Consider the following 22,278-nt stretch of genomic DNA (forward strand, 5'->3'; position numbering starts at 1 on the left):
CAAAGCTGGTTCAATGAGGGATTTTTGCACTCTAGTGTTAAATGGTTCAAATTTAATTCGCTAGAACACAGCCAATTAGTTTGATTATCTTAATTAAGCAAAGGACTGACATAAACAACAGAGACATTTAACCCTGTTAACTCCCGCTGTCAGTGACCATAGGAGTTAGCTAGCAAGACAACACAAACATATCTGGGACCAGGCTATCTCTGCTGTGGGGTTGCAGTAAAATTACAGTCCGTTATTACTATGTCCCTGTTGCTATTTCTCAATGTCAAAAATGTACTTAATATGTTTTAAGGTTTGTGTTGTCTGGTGCTGCCAGTCATCACAGGGTATGCTAGTTCTAGAGAAACCTAGAACAGCTGGATTCCAGGCTATGGAGAAATCTAGAACAGCCTGGAGTCCAGGCTATGGAGAAATCTAGAACAGCCTGGAGTCCAGGCTATGGAGAAATCTAGAACAGCTGGAGTCCAGGCTATGGAGAAATCTAGAACAGCTGGAGTCCAGGCTATGGAGAAACGTAGAACAGCTGGAGTCCAGGCTATGGAGAAACCTAGAACAGCTGGAGTCCAGGCTATGGAGAAATCTAGAACAGCTGGAGTCCAGGCTATGGAGAAACCTAGAACAGCCTGGGATCCAGGCTATGGTGTGTTTAACTAAGTGTACAGTATACTGCTTTCTTGACCAGCCAGGCCTCACTTAAAAATGAGATGTCAATCTCAATATGTCTCAATGCATTCCCTGGTTCATTAAAGGATAAAGCAACATGTTAATGGTGAAATCTGAAGAGAGAAGTCTGAATGTTGTTTTCTAACCCTTACCCAAGAGAACACTTTGACTTCGTCCCAAATTGCACCACATTCCCTATATAGTACTGTACACAATTTTTACACACACACACACACACACACACACACACACACACACACACACACACACACACACACACACACACACACACACACACACACACACTCTCTCTCTCTCTCTAACTCTCTAAATGGTCCCTGGTCAAAAGTAGCTTACTTTATAGGGAATAGGGTGCCATTTGGGATATACCCTTATATACAGCTGAGTGATGGAGGGTGAAGTATGAAGCTTGTCATGGGAAGTTGCATCAGCTTCCTTCTGAGATGACATCATCGGCATCACGCTGCTCATTGGGGATTTTAAAGTGACCACTGTGTTAGCTAAGTTATATCTCTCTCTTTATAAAAGCCAATGCTGCTGTATTCACTGCTTTAATACAGAGATGTCTGAGTTAGTGTCTCTTACAGCAAGTGTTTTTTCAAAAAGGTGGTGCAGGGTTTTGTTTTAGCCCAGTATGAACACAAACCCTGCTTTTTTATTTAACTAGGCAAGTCAGTTAAGAACAAATTCTTATTTTCAAAGACAGCCTAGGAACAGTGGGTTAACTGCTTTGTTCAGAACGACAGATTTGTACCTTGTCAGCTCGGGGATTTGATCTTGCAACCTTTCGGTTACTAGTCCAACACTCTAACCACTAGGCTACCTGCCACCCCAATGATATGTTTGATGATATAAGTCATGTCTAATAACACTGGTCAAGTACCTGCATACTCTTGTGGGCTCCTAGGACCTGAGGTTGATGAACTACGTCTGACTGACAGGGCTTTTCTATCACGTATTAAACCAGGTCCAAAAAAAAGCTGTTATTTTAAATGGTTATTCTCTGTTTCCTCCACAGTGGATGTAATGTGCTGTGAGGTTGAAGGCTGAAGACGAGCAAGCTCCTCCTTGATCCAACCAACTAGAGTCATTAACAGGTACATGATGGTATGGTGCCATTTCTGTTGCTTTGCAATCAACACCTACAACTATAGCTTATATAGACCCCATATCCAATCAACACCTACAACTATAGCTTATATAGACCCCATATCCAATCAACACCTACAACTATAGCTTATATAGACCCCATATCCAATCAACACCTACAACTATAGCTTATATAGACCCCATATCCAATCAACACCTACAACTATAGCTTATATAGACCCCATATCCAATCAACACCTACAACTATAGCTTATATAGACCCCATATCCAATCAACACCTACAACTATAGCTTATATAGACCCCATATCCAATCAACACCTACAACTATAGCTTATATAGAACCCATATCCAATCAACACCTACAACTATAGCTTATATAGACCCCATATCCATTCCGCTACTGTATTTATTTATTTAGATAATTTGCACCCCATTATTTCTATTTCTACTTTGCACTTTCTTCCACTACTAATCTACCATTCCAGTGTTTTACTTGCTATATTGTATTTACTTTGCCACCATGGCCTTTTTTGCCTTTACCTCCCTTATCTCACCTCATTTGCTCACATTGTATATAGACTTATTTTTCTACTGTATTATTGACTGTATGTTTGTTTTACTCCATGTGTAACTCTGTGTTGTTGTATGTGTCGAACTGCTTTGCTTTATCTTGGCCAGGTCGCAGTTGCAAATGAGAACTTGTTCTCAACTTGTCTACCTGGTTAAATAAAGGTGAAATAAAAAAAATATTAAAAAAATATCCAATCAACACCTACAACTATAGCTTATATGCAATCCATATACCATCACCACCTACAATCAAATCAAATCAAATATTATTAGTCACATGCGCCGAATACAACAGGTCTAGTAGACCTCACAGTGAAATGCTGAATACAACAGGTGTAGTAGACCTCACAGTGAAATGCTGAATACAACAGGTGTAGTAGACCTCACAGTGAAATGCTGAAGACAACAGGTGTAGTAGACCTCACAGTGAAATGCTGAAGACAACAGGTGTAGTAGACCTCACAGTGAAATGTTGAATACAACAGGTGTAGTAGACCTTACAGTGAAATGCTGAATACAACAGGTGTAGTAGACCTTACAGTGAAATGCTGAATACAACAGGTGTAGTAGACCTTACAGTGAAATGCTGAATACAACAGGTGTAGTAGACCTCACAGTGAAATGCTGAATACAACAGGTGTAGTAGACCTTACAGTGAAATGCTGAATACAACAGGTGTAGTAGACCTCACAGTGAAATGCTGAATACAACAGGTGTAGTAGACCTCACAGTGAAATGCTGAATACAACAGGTGTAGTAGACCTCACAGTGAAATGTTGAATACAACAGGTGTAGTAGACCTCACAGTGAAATGCTGAATACAACAGGTGTAGTAGACCTCACAGTGAAATGCTGAATACAACAGGTGTAGTAGACCTCACAGTGAAATGCTGAATACAACAGGTGTAGTAGACCTCACAGTGAAATGCTGAATACAACAGGTGTAGTAGACCTTACAGTGAAATGCTGAATACAACAGGTGTAGTAGACCTCACAGTGAAATGCTGAATACAACAGGTGTAGACCTCACAGTGAAATGCTGAATACAACAGGTGTAGTAGACCTCACAGTGAAATGCTGAATACAACAGGTGTAGTAGACCTTACAGTGAAATGCTGAATACAACAGGTGTAGTAGACCTCACAGTGAAATGCTGAATACAACAGGTGTAGTAGACCTTACAGTGAAATGCTGAATACAACAGGTGTAGTAGACCTCACAGTGAAATGCTGAATACAACAGGTGTAGTAGACCTTACAGTGAAATGCTGAATACAACAGGTGTAGTAGACCTCACAGTGAAATGCTGAATACAACAGGTGTAGTAGACCTCACAGTGAAATGCTGAATACAACAGGTGTAGTAGACCTTACAGTGAAATGCTGAATACAACAGGTGTAGTAGACCTTACAGTGAAATGCTGAATACAACAGGTGTAGTAGACCTCACAGTGAAATGCTGAATACAACAGGTGTAGTAGACCTCACAGTGAAATGCTGAATACAACAGGTGTAGTAGACCTCACAGTGAAATGTTGAATACCACAGGTGTAGTAGACCTCACAGTGAAATGCTGAATACAACAGGTGTAGTAGACCTTACAGTGAAATGCTGAATACAACAGGTGTAGTAGACCTCACAGTGAAATGCTGAATACAACAGGTGTAGTAGACCTCACAGTGAAATGCTGAATACAACAGGTGTAGTAGACCTCACAGTGAAATGCTGAATACAACAGGTGTAGTAGACCTCACAGTGAAATGTTGAATACAACAGGTGTAGTAGACCTTACAGTGAAATGCTGAATACAACAGGTGTAGTAGACCTTACAGTGAAATGCTGAATACAACAGGTGTAGTAGACCTTACAGTGAAATGCTGAATACAACAGGTGTAGTAGACCTCACAGTGAAATGCTGAATACAACAGGTGTAGTAGACCTCACAGTGAAATGCTGAATACAACAGGTGTAGTAGACCTTACAGTGAAATGCTGAATACAACAGGTGTAGTAGACCTCACAGTGAAATGCTGAATACAACAGGTGTAGTAGACCTTACAGTGAAATGCTGAATACAACTGGTGTAGTAGACCTCACAGTGAAATGCTGAATACAACAGGTGTAGTAGACCTCACAGTGAAATGCTGAATACAGCAGGTGTAGACCTCACAGTGAAATGCTGAATACAACAGGTGTAGTAGACCTCACAGTGAAATGTTGAATACAACAGGTGTAGTAGACCTCACAGTGAAATGTTGAATACAACAGGTGTAGTAGACCTTACAGTGAAATGCTGAATACAGCAGGTGTAGACCTCACAGTGAAATGCTGAATACAACAGGTGTAGTAGACCTCACAGTGAAATGCTGAATACAACAGGTGTAGTAGACCTCACAGTGAAATGTTGAATACAACAGGTGTAGTAGACCTTACAGTGAAATGCTGAAGACAACAGGTGTAGTAGACCTTACAGTGAAATGCTGAATACAACAGGTGTAGTAGACCTCACAGTGAAATGCTGAATACAACAGGTGTAGTAGACCTTACAGTGAAATGCTGAATACAACAGGTGTAGTAGATCTTACAGTGAAATGCTGACTACAACAGGTGTAGTAGACCTCACAGTGAAATGCTGAATACAACAGGTGTAGTAGACCTCACAGTGAAATGCTGAATACAACAGGTGTAGTAGATCTTACAGTGAAATGCTTACTTACGAGCCCCGAAACAACAATGCAGTTTAATAAAAATACAAATAAGAATAAGAAATAAAAATAACTAGTAATTAAAGAGCAGCAGTGAAGTAACAATAGTGAGACTATATACAGGGGGTACCGGTACAGAGTCAATGTGCGGGGCACCGGTTAGTTGAGGTAATATGTACATGTAGGTAGAGTTATTAAAGTGACTATACATAGATAATAAACAGAGAGCAGCAGCAGCGTAAAAAAGGGGTCTGGGTGGCCATTTGATTAGATGTTCAGGAGTCTTATGGCTTGGGGGTAGAAGCTGTTTAGAAGCCGCTTGGACCTAGACTTGGCTCTCCGGTACCACTTGCTGTGCAGTAGCAGAGAGAACAGTCTATGAGACTGCCTGGTATAGAGGTCCTGGATGGCAGAAAGCTTAGCCCCAGTGATGTACTGGGCCGTATGCACTACCCTCTGTAGTGCCTTGCGGTCGGTGGCCGAGCAGTTGCCGTACCAGGGAGTGATGTAACCAGTCAGGATGCTCTCGATGGTGCAGCTGTAGAATCTTTTGAGGATCTCAGGACCCATGCCAAATCTTTTCAGTCTCCTGAGGGGGAATAGGTTTTGTCGTGCCCCCTTCACAACTGTCTTGGTGTGCTTGGACCATGATAGTTTGTTGGTGATGTGGACGCCAAGGAACTTGAAGCTCTCAACCTGCTCCACTACAGCCCCGTCGATGAGAATGGGGGCGTGCTCTGTCCTCTTTTTCCTGTAGTCCACAATCATCTCCTTTGTCTTGATCACATTGAGAGAGAGGTTGTTGTCCTGGCACCACACGACCAGGTCTCTGACCTCCTCCTATAGGCTGCCTCGTCATTGTCGTTGGTCAGGCCTACCACTGTTGTGTCATCGGCAAACTTAATGATGGTGTTGGAGTTGTGCCTGGCCATGCAGTCATGAGTGAATAGGGAGTACAGGAGGGGACTGAGCACGTACCCCAGAGGGGCCCCTGTGTTGAGGATCAGCGTGGCGGATGTGTTGTTACCTACCCTTACCACCTGGGGTCGGCCCGTCAGGAAGTCCAGGATCCAGTTGCAGAGTGAGGTGTTTAGTCCCAGGGTCCTTAGTTTAGTGATGAGCTGAGCTGAGCTGTTGTCAGTGAATAGCATTCTCACATAGGTGTTCCTTTTGTACAGGTGAGAAAGGGCAGTGTGGAGAGCAATAGAGATTGCATCATCTGTGGATCTGTTGGGGCGGTATGCAAATTGGAGTGGGTCCAGGGTGTCTGGGATGATGGTGTTGATGTGAGCCATGACCAGCCTTTCAAAGCACTTCATGGCTACAGACGTGAGTGCTACGGTTCGGTAGTCATTTAGGCAGGTTACCTTAGTGTTCTTGGGCACAGGGACTATGGTGGTCTGCTTGAAACATATTGGTATTACAGACTCGGTCAGGGACAAGTTGAAAATGTCAGTGAAGACACTTGCCAGTTGGTCAGCGCATGCTTGCAGTACATGTCCTGGTAATCCGTCTGGCCAATGACTGATGTGGTGTACTCCTCAATGCCATCGGAGGAATCCTGGAACATATTCCGGTCTGTGCTAGAAAAACAGTCCTGTAGTTTAGCATCTGCTTCATCTGACCACTGTTTTATTGATTGAGTCACTGGTGCTTCCTGCTTTAATTTTAGCTTGTAAGCAGGAATCTGGAGGATATAATTATGGTCAGATTTGCCAAATGGAGGGTGAGGGAGAGTTTTCTATGCATCTCTGTGTGTGGAGTAAAGGTGGTCCAGAGTTTTTTTTATTTTTCTGGTTGCACATTTAACATGCTGATAGAAATTTGGTAAGATGGATTTAAGTTTCCCTGCATTAAAGTCCCCAGCTACTAGGAGCGCTGCCCCCGGGTGAGCATTTTCTTGTTTGCTTATGGCGGAATACAGCTCATTCAGTATGGTCCTAGTGCCAGCATCAGTCTGTGGTGGTATGTAGACAGCTACGAAAAATACAGACGCATACAAATACAAAACTCTCTTGGTAGATATTGTGGTTTACAGCTTATCATGAGACACTCTACCTCAGGCGAGCAAAACCTCGAGACTTCCTTAGATAACGTGCACCAGCTGTTATTTCCCAAAATACATAGTCTGCCGCCCCTTGTCTTACCAGACGCCGCTGTTCTATCCTGCCGATACAGCGTTTAACCAGCCATGTCAAGGCGGTGGGTAACTGGTGAAAGGAGTCAGGCGCAGGAGAGCTGAGATGCGTGGACAAGGTATTTAATACAAGTTAACACCAGTATAAACACAATACTACGGTGCGGGGAAAAATACCGGTACCACGAAATAAACGGCCGTAATAACTAAACCCGGCAACAAAATACCAGCCGTCAATAACAGCCTGAACAATAGAACAAACACGCACACAAACATGGGGGAAACCAGAGGGTTAAATAATGAACATGTAATGGGGGAATTGAAACCAGGTGTGTAGAAAACAAAGACAAAACAAATGGAAAATGAAAAGTGGATCGGCGATGGCTAGAAGGCCGGTGACGTCGACCGCCGAGCTCCGCTCGAACAAGGAGAGGGACCGACTCCGGTGGAAGTCGTGACAAGCCAGCTGTATGTTGATAATGTCGTCGTTCAGCCACAGCTCCGTGAGGCATAAGATTTTACAGTTTTGAATGTCCCGTTGGTAGTTTAATCTTCTGCGTAGGTCATCGATTTTATTTTCCATCGATTTCACGTTTGCTAGCAGAATGGAAGGAAGTGGGGGTTTATTCGATCGCCTACAAATTCACATTTACATTTACATTTAAGTCATTTAGCAGACGCTCTTATCCAGAGTGACTTACAAATTGGTGCATTCACCTTATGATATCCAGTGGAACAACCACTTTACAATAGTGCATCTAAATCTTTTAAGGGGGGGTTAGAAGGATTACTTTATCCTATCCCAGGTATTCCTTAAAGAGGTGGGGTTTCAGGTGTCTCCGGAAGGTGGTGATTGACTCCACCTTCTGGCCCCTTTTTCTCTCTGCCTTCTCTTCACGTAAATCACGAGGATCTGGGCCTGTTCCCGAGAGAGCAGTATATCGTTCACGTCGAGCTCGTCGGACTCGTTAAAGGAAAAAAAGGATTCTGCCAGTCTGTGGTGAGTAATCGCAGTTCTGATGTCCAGAAGTTATTTTCGGTCATAAGAGACGGTAGCAGCAACATTATGTACAAAATAAGTAACAAAAATAAGTAACAAACAACGCAAATAAACAAACAATTGGTTAGGAATACGTAAAACGTCAGCCTTGTTCTCCGACGCCGTCTTATAACTACAGCTGATATTACATCCATATACCATCACGATATCCAATCAACACCTTCAACTATAACTTATATACAATCCATAAAACATCACCATATCCAATCACCACCTACCACTATAGCTATACCAGTACCATTCCTCCTCATCAAATGAAATAGTAAACATTGATCGATTCGCCCATGGATTTCAATTTCCCACCCCATTCCTACAGGACCTGAGAATTATTCCTTCCTGCTTTAAAGAGCAGATAAATTCTACATCCTCATTGATCCAGTCATATATTGTATAGATCATTATCATGTTGCTGTCTGTCTTTCTTTCTTTCTTTCTTTCTGTCTGTCTGTCTGTCTGTCTGTCTGTCTGTCTGTCTGTCTGTCTGTCTGTCTGTCTGTCTGTCTGTCTGTCTGTCTGTCTGTCTGTCTGTCTGTCGTCCTGTCTGTCTGTCGTCCTGTCTGTCTGTCGTCCTGTCTCTCTCTCTCTCTCTCTCTCTCTCTCTCTCTCTCTCTCTCTCTCTCTCTCTCTCTCTCTCTCTCTCTCTCTCTCTGTCTCTCTCTCTCTCTCTCTCTCTCTCTGTCTCTCTCTCTCTCTCTCTCTCTCTCTCTCTCTCTCTCTCTGTCTCTCTCTCTCTCTCTCTCTCTCTGTCTCTCTCTCTCTCTCTCTCTCTCTCTCTGTCTCTCTCACCTCTCTCTGATTGACTACATTGTCGGGCAGCTTTGAGCCTCTGTCTCCATGCTAGATCAATACACATCACAATGGGTAGATATGGCTGCTTATCACCCCATTCTGCTAGTCTAATCAGTTGATTCTCCCATAGGAACTATAGCCTTCCTTCAGACTCTGGTTAACAACTGTCCAGTTCTGGAATGACAGTCCTTCAGACTCTGGTTAACAACTATCCAGTTCTGGAATGACAGTCCTTCAGACTCTGGTTAACAACTATCCAGTTCTGGAATGACAGTCCTTCAGACTCTGGTTAACAACTATCCAGTTCTGGAATGACAGTCCTTCAGACTCTGGTTAACAACTATCCAGTTCTGGAATGACAGTCCTTCAGACTCTGGTTAACAACTGTCCAGTTCTGGAATGACAGTCCTTCAGACTCTGGTTAACAACTATCCAGTTCTGGAATGACAGTCCTTCAGACTCTGGTTAACAACTATCCAGTTCTGGAATGACAGTCCTTCAGACTCTGGTTAACAACTATCCAGTTCTGGAATGACAGTCCTTCAGACTCTGGTTAACAACTGTCCAGTTCTGGAATGACAGTCCTTCAGACTCTGGTTAACAACTATCCAGTTCTGGAATGACAGTCCTTCAGACTCTGGTTAACAACTATCCAGTTCTGGAATGACAGTCCTTCAGACTCTGGTTAACAACTATCCAGTTCTGGAATGACAGTCCTTCAGACTCTGGTTAACAACTATCCAGTTCTGGAATGACAGTCCTTCAGACTCTGGTTAACAACTGTCCAGTTCTGGAATGACAGTCCTTCAGACTCTGGTTAACAACTATCCAGTTCTGGAATGACAGTCCTTCAGACTCTGGTTAACAACTGTCCAGTTCTGGAATGACAGTCCTTCAGACTCTGGTTAACAACTATCCAGTTCTGGAATGACAGTCCTTCAGACTCTGGTTAACAACTATCCAGTTCTGGAATGACAGTCCTTCAGACTCTGGTTAACAACTATCCAGTTCTGGAATGACAGTCCTTCAGACTCTGGTTAACAACTGTCCAGTTCTGGAATGACAGTCCTTCAGACTCTGGTTAACAACTATCCAGTTCTGGAATGACAGTCCTTCAGACTCTGGTTAACAACTATCCAGTTCTGGAATGACAGTCCTTCAGACTCTGGTTAACAACTATCCAGTTCTGGAATGACAGTCCTTCAGACTCTGGTTAACAACTATCCAGTTCTGGAATGACAGTCCTTCAGACTCTGGTTAACAACTATCCAGTTCTGGAATGACAGTCCTTCAGACTCTGGTTAACAACTATCCAGTTCTGGAATGACAGTCCTTCAGACTCTGGTTAACAACTATCCAGTTCTGGAATGACAGTATTTATTACTTCTTCTGACCAGGGCCCATAGGGTGCACTATGAATAGGGTGCCATTACTTCTTTCCTGCCAGGGCCCATAGGTTGCACTATGAATAGGGTGCCATTACTTCTTTCCTGCCAGGGCCCATAGGTTGCACTATGAATAGGGTGCCATTACTTCTTTCCTGCCAGGGCCCATAGGTTGCACTATGAATAGGGTGCCATTACTTCTTTCCTGCCAGGGCCCATAGGGTGCACTATGAATAGAGTGCCATTTGGGACATAGCCATGGCATGTTTCACACTATGGATCTTAAGTTGTTTGTGACATGTTGATGTTTCTGCTTCAACTATGGGGTACACATAGATTATTAAGTAAAAGTTGTTTAAAGTAGATATATGATTAAGTAAAGTAGTGTATATTACATATATTATTATGTAAAGTATATATATTATTAAGTAAAGTAATGTAAAGTGTATCTATTATTAAGTAAAGTCGTGTAAAGTAGGTATATAATTATGTAAAATTGTGTAAAGTATCCACATTATTAAGTAAAGTAGTGTACATTATATTATTAAGTAAAGTAGTGTAAAGTATTTATATTATTAAGTAAAGTAGTGTACATTATATTATTAAGTAAAGTTGTGTAAAGTATTTATTAAGTAAAGTAGTGTACATGAGTAAAGTAGTGTAAATTATGTATATTATTAAGAAATGTAGTGTACATTAATTTTAGTAGTTTACATTAGATTATTAAGTAAATTAGTTTAAAGTGCACAGTTAGTGGTTTACTTCATCACTTTACTTTGGATTCAAGTCCTAATTTCATATTCTAATTTAGTAGTAGTACTTTGGAGTTGGAGATTTCTATGTAAATTCAAGGTCCGTGGGTGGATCTAAAAATTGGTTTCAGATGATAGACACCAAGCAGATTAAGGCAGGGATTCAATTCAAGGTGCGTTATAGAGCAGCATACTGTAACAGAAGGTTATTTACGAGCACTTATTTATAGCACTCCTTGGATTGAATCCTGGTCTGACTTTATATGACTGGGAACAAATCCACACCTGTCTAGTGTGAACAGTCTAGTGCCAGACCTGGGAAATTCCAGTCCTCTGGGGCATGATTGGTGTCACACTTTCCCCCCCATCCCTAGCAAACACAGCTGATTTAAACTGATTGGTGTCACACTTTCCCCCCCATCCCTAGCAAACACAGCTGATTTAAACTGATTGGTGTCACACTTTTCCTCCATCCCTAGCAAACACAGCTGATTTAAACAGATTGGTGTCACACTTTTCCTCCATCCCTAGCAAACACAGCTGATTTAAACTGATTGGTTTCTCACTTCCCCCCCCCATCCCTAGCAAACACAGCTGCTTTAAACTGATTGGTGTCGCACTTTTCCTCCATCCCTAGCAAACACAGCTGATTTAAACTGATTGGTGTCACACTTTCCCCCCCATCCCTAGCAAACACAGCTGATTTAAACTGATTGCATTAGAAACTGAAGATCATGATTAGGTGATTATTGGAGTCAGGTGTGTTAGCTGGGGACTGGGGCAAAAGTGTGACACCAATCAGGCCCCTCGAGGACTGGAGGTGCCCAGGCCTGGTTGTCTGAACCTGTCCCCTGGTTTTATCTTTAGTCCCCCATGTTCAAGACCTGCCCTAACCTGTCCTATCTAGTCTGAACCTGTCCCTTGGTCTTACTTTAGTCCCCCATGTTCAATACCTGCCCTAACCTGTCCTATCTAGTCTGAACCTGTCCCCTGGTTTTATCTTTAGTCCCCCATGTTCAAGACCTGCCCTAACCTGTCCTATCTAGTCTGAACCTGTCCCCTGGTCTCATCTTTAGCCCCCATGTTCAAGGCCTGCCCTAACCTGTCCTATCTGAGAGACACCATCCAACGCACCACTCTCATCAGCCATCTCATCAGAGAGCAGAGCTGAAACAGTTAGCTGTGGAGCCATCTCATCAGAGAGCAGAGCTGAAACAGTTAGCTGTGGAGCCATCTCATCAGAGAGCAGAGCTGAAACAGTTGGCTGTGGAGCCATCTCATCAGAGAGCAGAGCTGAAACAGTTAGCTGTGGAGCCATCTCATCAGAGAGCAGAGCTGAAACAGTTGGCTGTGGAGCCATCTCATCAGAGAGCAGAGCTGAAACAGTTAGCTGTGGAGCCATCTCATCAGAGAGCAGAGCTGAAACAGTTAGCTGTGGAGCCATCTCATCAGAGAGCAGAGCTGAAACAGTTAGCTGAGGAGCCATCTCATCAGAGAGCAGAGCTGAAACAGTTAGCTGTGGAGCCATCTCATCAGAGAGCAGAGCTGAAACAGTTAGCTGTGGAGCCATCTCATCAGAGAGCAGAGTTGAAACAGTTAGCTGTGGAGCCATCTCATCAGAGAGCAGAGCTGAAACAGTTAGCTGTGGAGCCATCTCATCAGAGAGCAGAGTTGAAACAGTTGGCTGTGGAGCCATCTCATCAGAGAACAGAGCTGAAACAGTTAGCTGAGGAGCCATCTCATCAGAGAACAGAGCTGAAACAGTTAGCTGTGGAGCCATCTCATCAGAGAACAGAGCTGAAACAGTTAGCTGAGGAGCCATCTCATCAGAGAGCCGAGCTGAAACAGTTGGCTGTGGAGCCATCTCATCAGAGAACAGAGCTGAAACAGTTAGCTGAGGAGCCATCTCATCAGAGAACAGAGCTGAAACAGTTAGCTGTGGAGCCATCTCATCAGAGAGCAGAGCTGAAACAGTTAGCTGTGGAGCCATCTCATCAGAGAGCAGAGCTGAAACAGTTAGCTGTGGAGCCATCTCATCAGAGAGCAGAGCTGAAACAGTTAGCTGAGGAGCCATCTCATCAGAGAGCAGAGCTGAAACAGTTAGCTGAGGAGCCATGTCATCAGAGAACAGAGCTGAAACAGTTAGCTGAGGAGCCATCTCATCAGAGAACAGAGCTGAAACAGTTAGCTGTGGAGCCATCTCATCAGAGAACAGAGCTGAAACAGTTAGCTGTGGAGCCATCTCATCAGAGAGCAGAGCTGAAACAGTTAGCTGTGGAGCCATCTCATCAGAGAGCAGAGCTGAAACAGTTAGCTGAGGAGCCATCTCATCAGAGAGCAGAGCTGAAACAGTTAGCTGTGGAGCCATCTCATCAGAGAGCAGAGCTGAAACAGTTAGCTGAGGAGCCATCTCATCAGAGAACAGAGCTGAAACAGTTAGCTGAGGAGCTATGTAGGCAGTGAACAGTACACCGTTAACTTGAGGGAACGTAAAAAACCTCTGGATCATATCAGTCGGTGGCCAAAAATATGCCACGCATGACACTATATAAACTACACCATAAACTATAACCCAAATAAACTCTTGAGGATTTCCAGTATTTCCGTTGCATTCTTCTCCTAGTCTGGCGTAGGACACAGACGATTGGTTAACCGTCTTGTTATTATCATACTGCTCTCAAGGACTGAGAGAGAGAGGATCCTTTCATCAGACTAAAGATCGTGGAAGTAGTAGTGCACCATATAGGGAATAGGGCTCTGGTCTATAGTAGTACCACTATATAGGGAATAGGGCCCTGGTCTATAGTAGTACCACTATATAGGGAATAGGGCTCTGGTCTATAGTAGTACCACTATATAGGGAATAGGGCTCTGGTCTATAGTAGTACCACTATATAGGGAATAGGGCTCTGGTCTATAGTAGTACCACTATATAGGGAATAGCGCGCTGGTCTAAAGTAGTGCGCTAAACAGGGAATGGGGTGCCATTTGAGACTCATCCCCAGCCTCACAGAACACAGGACTGTAGAAAGACCATAGAGGCTCATACTAAATCAAATCAAATTTATTTATATAGCCCTTCGTACATCAGCTGATATCTCAAAGTGCTGTACAGAAACCCAGCCTAAAACCCCAAACAGCAAGCAAAGCATGTGAAAGAAGCACGGTGGCTAGGAAAAACTAGTTCTTCTGTAGAAGTGGCTTACTGCTGACACTGCAGGACTCTACATGCAGTATGATGTCTAGTGGCTTACTGCTGACACTGCAGGACTCTACATGCAGTATGATGTCTAGTGGCTTACTGCTGACACTGCAGGACTCTACATGCAGTATGATGTCTAGTGGCTTACTGCTGACACTGCAGGACTCTACATGCAGTATGATGTCTAGTGGCTTACTGCTGACACTGCAGGACTCTACATGCAGTATGATGTCTAGGCCCTCTGTTATGAATGTTACAGCTGGAGAGGTGTCTGTTTCAGTTAGTTTCTGAGCAGAAGATAGACTCTGAAGAGGTTTGGTGTGTGTTTCAGTTAGTTTCTGAGCAGAAGATAGACTCTGAAGAGGTTTGGTGTGTTTCAGTTAGTTTCTGAGCAGAAGATGGACTCTGAAGAGGTTTGGTGTGTTTCAGTTAGTTTCTGAGCAGAAGATAGACCCTGAAGAGGTTTGGTGTGTTTCAGTTAGTTTCTGAGCAGAAGATAGACTGAAGAGGTTTGGTGTGTTTCAGTTAGTTTCTGAGCAGAAGATAGACTCTGAAGAGGTTTGGTGTGTGTTTCAGTTAGTTTCTGAGCAGAAGATAGACTCTGAAGAGGTTTGGTGTGTTTCAGTTAGTTTCTGAGCAGAAGATAGACTGAAGAGGTTTGGTGTGTTTCAGTTAGTTTCTGAGCAGAAGATAGACCCTGAAGAGGTTTGGTGTGTTTCAGTTAGTTTCTGAGCAGAAGATAGACCCTGAAGAGGTTTTGTGTCAGTGATTGTGGCCTGTACTTACAGTATGAAGAACAGCCTCAGGATGATGAAACAGTACAGACACCTACTCACTCAGAGAGACCTAAACAGACCGTTCAGAACGGAGAAGTTATTAGTGAAAACACTGTGTGTGTGGAGGTTGGAAAGAGCCATTGGGGTGGCAGGTAGTCTAGTGGTTAGAGCGTTGGGCCAGTAACCAGCAGTTAGTCTAGTGGTTAGAGCGTTGGGACAGTAACCAGCAGGTAACCTAGTGGTTAGAGCGTTGGGCCAGTAACCAGCAGGTAGCCTAGTGGTTAGAGCATTGGGGCCAGTAACCAGCAGGTAGCCTAGTGGTTAGAGCGCTGGGCCAGTAACCAGCAGGTAGCCTAGTGGTTAGAGGAGGCAAGTAGCCTAGTGATTAGAGCATTGGACTAGTAACCGCAAGGTTGCAAGATCAAATCCCTGAGCTGACAAGGTGAAAATCTGTTGTTCTGCCCCTGAACAAGGCAGTTAACCCACTGTTCCTAGGCTGCCTTTGAAAATAAGAATGTGTTCTTAACTGACTTGCCTTGTTAAATAAAGGTAAAAAAATTACAAATAAAATAAGGAGTCTCTGGAGTGGTGAGCACAACAGAATCTATCAGGGCTTGTGACAGAAACACACACAAACCACACACTCTATAACATGGGTCTATTGAGCTCTACACCTGAGGGATGGCCAGTATTGTGCAACTGTAAACTGCTTTAGGGAACAGTGGGCTGCAGGATTATTGAATTATACTGGAACTGCTGCGCTCTGAGGAGAGAGGAGGAGGACGGAGAGGACAGAAGGAAAGGAGTAGAGAGAGGGGAGGAGAGTAGAGGGGAGAGAGAGAGGGGAGAGAGAGAGGGGGAGATAGTGAAGGGAATTATTTCTGGCCATCTTCTATTTGGCAGTGTGAAATCGTCCAGCTGCCCCTAGTCCTATTTTATACAGGAACCACAGCTGCAGAGTGGGACACTGGAGTTCTGTGCAATGTGTGTTTCTCCGTGTGTTGATATGTGTGTGTGTTTCTCTCTCCCTGTGTGTGTGTGTGTCTATAAACCCAAATTCCCCTTACACTTATGAAAAAAAGGCTTCACTTCATTACCCAAAACCCCCTTTAAAGGACATCAATTACCCAGAGTGCTCTACTCTACACTGCCCCGGCCAGTCATAGCAGAAGGGGGCTCCACCACACACACACACACACACACACACGCACACATACACCCACACACACACACACACACACACACACACACACACACACACACACACACACACACACACACACACACACACACACATATATACACACACACACACACACACACACACACACACACACACACACACACACACACACACACACACACACACACACACACACACACACACACACACACACACACACACACCATTTAGTTAAATAGACTAAGACCAGCAACACAGGTCAGATAGTGTTCAGATGGGCAGTAAATACACATTTACTCAGCTGAGTGCCCACTGAGGGACTAACAATAGGGTGTATGTCTCAAATAGCACCCTATTCCCTATGTAGTACCCCATAGGGCTCATAGTGCACTATATAGGGAAAAAGCTGCCATTTGGGATGTACCCAGGGAGAATCGTGTTTCATTTATTGCTGGTGTGAACAGGGAGGTTAGCTGTGTCTGTGGTGTATGGAGAGATCAGACAGACAGCACACTGCCTATCTAAGGTCAGACAGACAGCACACTGCCTATCTAAGGTCAGACAGACAGCACACTGCCTATCTAAGGTCAGACAGACAGCACACTGCCTATCTAAGGTCAGACAGACAGCACACTGCCTATATAAGGTCAGACAGACAGCACACTGCCTATCTAAGGTCAGACAGACAGCACACTGCCTATCTAAGGTCAGACAGACAGCACACTGCCTATCTAAGGTCAGATAGACAGCACACTGCCTATCTAAATGACATCAGATAAACTGTGCACTGCCTATCTAAGTGATGAGATCAGACAGACAGCACACTGCCTATCTAAGTGATGAAACAAACCACATAAAACCTCATATCAGTAGTCGCTGGTGAATGTTTTACATTTAGAGAAATGTGTTTTTCAAATCTGGTCGCGGAGACGCACTTCTTGTGCCGTGCTGTTTTTGATTGGCGCTTGCAGACTTTCCCCCCCAGACCAACCAATTGACTGAACTAAAGAACAGACAGACTGGTTTGTGTTGTCTGAACAGTGTCACTGCTTGGTTCCTGCAGCATGTGAAGTGAGTCAGCTGTGACAGGTGGCAGCAGGTGGCAGCGTCCTGGCAAACACCATCATAGCTGGAAAAGACCGTTGCTCCTCATCACACCAGGAGCTCTGATTCTGATGGCCGGCTGCATGAAGTATAACACATCCTCCCACACATCCCCACATGACACAGAGTCACTCACCAGTCACTCAGGGACAGCCTGGCACTCACCAGTCACTCAGGGACAGCCTGGCAGTGACGAGTCACTCAGGGACAGCCTGGCAGTGACGAGTCACTCAGGGACAGCCTGGCAGTGACGAGTCACTCAGGGACAGCCTGGCAGTGACGAGTCACTCAGGGACAGCCTGGCAGTGACGAGTCACTCAGGGACAGCCTGGCAGTGACGAGTCACTCAGGGACAGCCTGGCTGTGACAGGTTCCCATAATCTCTTGGGGACTGACATCTCTCTGCGCTTAGCTTTTACTCTCTCTTGTCTATCCTTGTATCTCCTTGTTGTGGAAGAGAGGAGAGGACGTCTCTTCTCACCTCAGTCTCTAAGAGGATGATTTAACTTCTCTAGAGCCCAAAAACCCGTAGGTGAACTGCAGCTCAACCATCCTGGAGTCACGCTATGGCATAACCTTCGTTTTTTTTATGTTGTACAGCGCTCTATGCTTTTCAGTAATTAACAGGCCTCTCTCTCTCTGTGTGTGTGTGTGTGTGTGTGTGTGTGTGTGTGTGTGTGTGTGTGTGTGTGTGTGTGTGTGTGTGTGTGTGTTTCTGCAGGGGTCCGGGGAGGCCTCAGCACGGGGAACATTCATGGAGGGGGACTGTCTCAGCTGCATCAAGTACCTCATGTTCATCTTCAACTTCCTCCTTTTTGTGAGTATATGCTGCTAGCTTACACTCCCACTGTCTGGTGTCCTGATGTCCTGCTGTCTGATGTTCTGCTGTCTGATGTCCTGCTGTCTGATGTTCTGCTGTCTGATGTCCTGCTGTTTGATGTTCTGCTGTCTGATGTCCTGCTGTCTGATGTTCTGCTGTCTGATGTCCTGCTGTCTGATGTTCTGCTGTCTGATGTTCTGATGTCCTGCTGTCTGATGTCCTGCTGTCTGATGTTCTGCTGTCTGATGTCCTGCTGTCTGATGTTCTGATGTCCTGATGTCCTGCTGTCTGATGTTCTGCTGTCTGATGTCCTGCTGTCTGATGTTCTGCTGTCTGATGTCCTGCTGTCTGATGTCCTGCTGTCTGATGTCCTGCTGTCTGATGTTCTGCTGTCTGATGTCCTGCTGTCTGATGTTCTGATGTCCTGATGTCTGATGTTCTGCTGTCTGATGTCCTGATGTTCTGCTGACTGATGTTCTGCTGACTGATGTTCTGCTGTCTGATGTTCTGCTGTCTGGTGTCCTGATGTTCTGCTGTCTGATGTCCTGCTGTCTGATGTCCTGCTGTCTGATGTCCTGCTGTCTGATGTTCTGCTGTCTGATGTCCTGCTGTCTGATGTTCTGATGTTCTGCTGTCTGATGTCCTGCTGTCTGATGTCCTGCTGTCTGATGTCCTGCTGTCTGATGTTCTGCTGTCCTGCTGTCTGATGTTCTGCTGTCTGATGTTCTGCTGTCTGATGTTCTGCTGTCTGATGTCCTGCTGTCTGATGTCCTGCTGTCTGATGTTCTGATGTCCTGCTGTCTGATGTTCTGCTGACTGATGTTCTGCTGTCTGATGTCCTGCTGTCTGATGTTCTGATGTTCTGCTGTCTGATGTTCTGCTGTCTGATGTTCTGCTGTCTGGTGTCCTGATGTTCTGCTGTCTGATGTCCTGCTGTCTGATGTCCTGCTGTCTGATGTCCTGCTGTCTGATGTCCTGCTGTCTGATGTTCTGCTGTCTGATGTCCTGCTGTCTGATGTCCTGCTGTCTGATGTCCTGCTGTCTGATGTCCTGCTGTCTGATGTTCTGCTGTCTGATGTCCTGCTGTCTGATGTTCTGCTGTCTGATGTTCTGATGTCCTGCTGTCTGATGTCCTGCTGTCTGATGTTCTGCTGTCTGATGTCCTGCTGTCTGATGTCCTGCTGTCTGATGTTCTGCTGTCTGATGTCCTGCTGTCTGATGTTCTGCTGTCTGATGTCCTGCTGTCTGATGTCCTGCTGTCTGATGTTCTGATGTCCTGCTGTCTGATGTCCTGCTGTCTGATGTTCTGCTGTCTGATGTTCTGCTGTCTGATGTCCTGCTGTCTGATGTTCTGCTGTCTGATGTCCTGCTGTCTGATGTTCTGCTGTCTGATGTCCTGCTGTCTGATGTTCTGCTGTCTGATGTCCTGCTGTCTGATGTCCTGCTGTCTGATGTCCTGCTGTCTGATGTTCTGATGTTCTGCTGTCTGCTGTCCTGCTGTCTGATGTCCTGCTGTCTGATGTCCTGCTGTCTGATGTCCTGATGTCTGATGTTCTGCTGTCTGATGTCTGATGTCCTGCTGTCTGATGTCCTGCTGTCTGATGTCCTGCTGTCTGATGTTCTGATGTTCTGCTGTCTGCTGTTCTGCTGTCTGATGTTCTGCTGTCTGATGTTCTGCTGTCTGATGTTCTGATGTTCTGCTGTCTGATGTCCTGCTGTCTGATGTTCTGCTGTCTGATGTTCTGCTGTCTGATGTCCTGCTGTCTGATGTCCTGCTGTCTGATGTTCTGCTGTCTGATGTCCTGCTGTCTGATGTCCTGATGTCTGATGTTCTGCTGTCTGATGTTCTGCTGTCTGATGTCCTGATGTTCTGCTGTCTGATGTCCTGCTGTCTGATGTCCTGCTGTCTGATGTCCTGCTGTCTGATGTCCTGATGTTCTGCTGTCTGATGTTCTGCTGTCTGATGTTCTGCTGTCTGATGTCCTGCTGTCTGATGTTCTGCTGTCTGATGTTCTGCTGTCTGATGTCCTGATGTTCTGCTGTCTGATGTCCTGCTGTCTGATGTCCTGCTGTCTGATGTTCTGCTGTCTGATGTTCTGATGTTCTGCTGTCTGATGTTCTGCTGTCTGATGTCCTGCTGTCTGATGTCCTGCTGTCTGATGTTCTGCTGTCTGATGTTCTGATGTTCTGCTGTCTGATGTTCTGCTGTCTGATGTCCTGATGTCTGATGTCCTGCTGTCTGATGTCCTGCTGTCTGATGTTCTGCTGTCTGATGTTCTGCTGTCTGATGTTCTGCTGTCTGATGTTCTGATGTTCTGCTGTCTGATGTCCTGCTGTCTGATGTCCTGCTGTCTGATGTCCTGCTGTCTGATGTCCTGCTGTCTGATGTCCTGCTGTCTGATGTCTGATGTCCTGCTGTCTGATGTCCTGCTGTCTGATGTCTGATGTTCTGCTGTCTGATGTCCTGCTGTCTGATGTCCTGCTGTCTGATGTTCTGCTGTCTGATGTTCTGCTGTCTGATGTCCTGCTGTCTGATGTCCTGCTGTCTGATGTCCTGCTGTCTGATGTCCTGCTGTCTGATGTCTGATGTCCTGCTGTCTGATGTCCTGCTGTCTGATGTCTGATGTCCTGCTGTCTGATGTTCTGCTGTCTGATGTCTGATGTTCTGCTGTCTGATGTCCTGCTGTCTGATGTCCTGCTGTCTGATGTCCTGCTGTCTGATGTCTGATGTTCTGCTGTCTGATGTCTGATGTCCTGCTGTCTGATGTTCTGCTGTCTGATGTCCTGCTGTCTGATGTTCTGCTGTCTGATGTCCTGCTGTCTGATGTTCTGCTGTCTGATGTCCTGCTGTCTGATGTTCTGCTGTCTGATGTCCTGCTGTCTGATGTCCTGCTGTCTGATGTTCTGCTGTCTGATGTCCTGCTGTCTGATGTCCTGCTGTCTGATGTTCTGCTGTCTGATGTCCTGCTGTCTGATGTCCTGATGTTCTGCTGTCTGATGTTCTGCTGTCTGATGTCCTGCTGTCTGATGTTCTGCTGTCTGATGTTCTGCTGTCTGATGTCCTGCTGTCTGATGTTCTGCTGTCTGATGTTCTGCTGTCTGCTGTCTGATGTTCTGCTGTCTGATGTCCTGCTGTCTGATGTCCTGCTGTCTGATGTCCTGCTGTCTGATGTCCTGCTGTCTGATGTCCTGCTGTCTGATGTCCTGCTGTCTGATGTCCTGCTGTCTGATGTCCTGCTGTCTGATGTCCTGCTGTCTGATGTCCTGCTGTCTGATGTTCTGCTGTCTGATGTCCTGATGTCCTGCTGTCTGATGTCCTGCTGTCTGATGTCCTGCTGTCTGATGTCCTGCTGTCTGATGTCCTGATGTTCTGCTGTCTGATGTCCTGCTGTCTGATGTCCTGCTGTCTGATGTCCTGCTGTCTGATGTCCTGATGTCCTGCTGTCTGATGTTCTGCTGTCTGATGTTCTGCTGTCTGATGTCCTGATGTCCTGCTGTCTGATGTCCTGCTGTCTGATGTCCTGCTGTCTGATGTCCTGATGTCCTGCTGTCTGATGTCCTGCTGTCTGATGTCCTGATGTCCTGCTGTCTGATGTCCTGCTGTCTGATGTTCTGCTGTCTGATGTCCTGCTGTCTGATGTCCTGCTGTCTGATGTTCTGCTGTCTGATGTCCTGCTGTCTGATGTCCTGATGTTCTGCTGTCTGATGTTCTGCTGTCTGATGTTCTGCTGTCTGATGTTCTGCTGTCTGCTGTCTGATGTCCTGCTGTCTGATGTCCTGCTGTCTGATGTCCTGCTGTCTGATGTCCTGATGTCCTGCTGTCTGATGTTCTGCTGTCTGATGTCCTGCTGTCTGATGTCCTGCTGTCTGATGTTCTGCTGTCTCATGTCCTGCTGTCTGATGTTCTGATGTCCTGATGTCTGCTGTCTGCTGTCTGATGTCCTGCTGTCTGATGTTCTGCTGTCTGATGTTCTGCTGTCTGATGTCCTGCTGT

At 45.3% G+C, this 22,278-nt stretch overlaps 1 protein-coding gene across 2 annotated transcripts in view; it reads left to right on the top strand.

The window, feature by feature from the left end:
* Positions 1–22,278, top strand: part of LOC106587993 (tetraspanin-18) — a 74,649-nt gene that overhangs the window by 44,472 nt on the left and 7,899 nt on the right. The window contains exons 2-3 of one of the 2 annotated variants that reach the window (XM_045708757.1): positions 1,712–1,800; positions 18,186–18,281. In XM_045708757.1, the coding sequence (XP_045564713.1) occupies positions 1,795–1,800; positions 18,186–18,281 (102 nt within the window). In that variant the 5' untranslated portion in view covers positions 1,712–1,794. The remainder of the gene's footprint in view (positions 1–1,711; positions 1,801–18,185; positions 18,282–22,278) is intronic. The other variant, XM_045708758.1, reaches the window with a different exon arrangement.

The sequence above is a fragment of the Salmo salar genome, chromosome ssa26 (genome assembly GCF_905237065.1).
Source record: "Salmo salar chromosome ssa26, Ssal_v3.1, whole genome shotgun sequence".
Taxonomy (NCBI): Eukaryota; Metazoa; Chordata; class Actinopteri; order Salmoniformes; family Salmonidae; genus Salmo; species Salmo salar.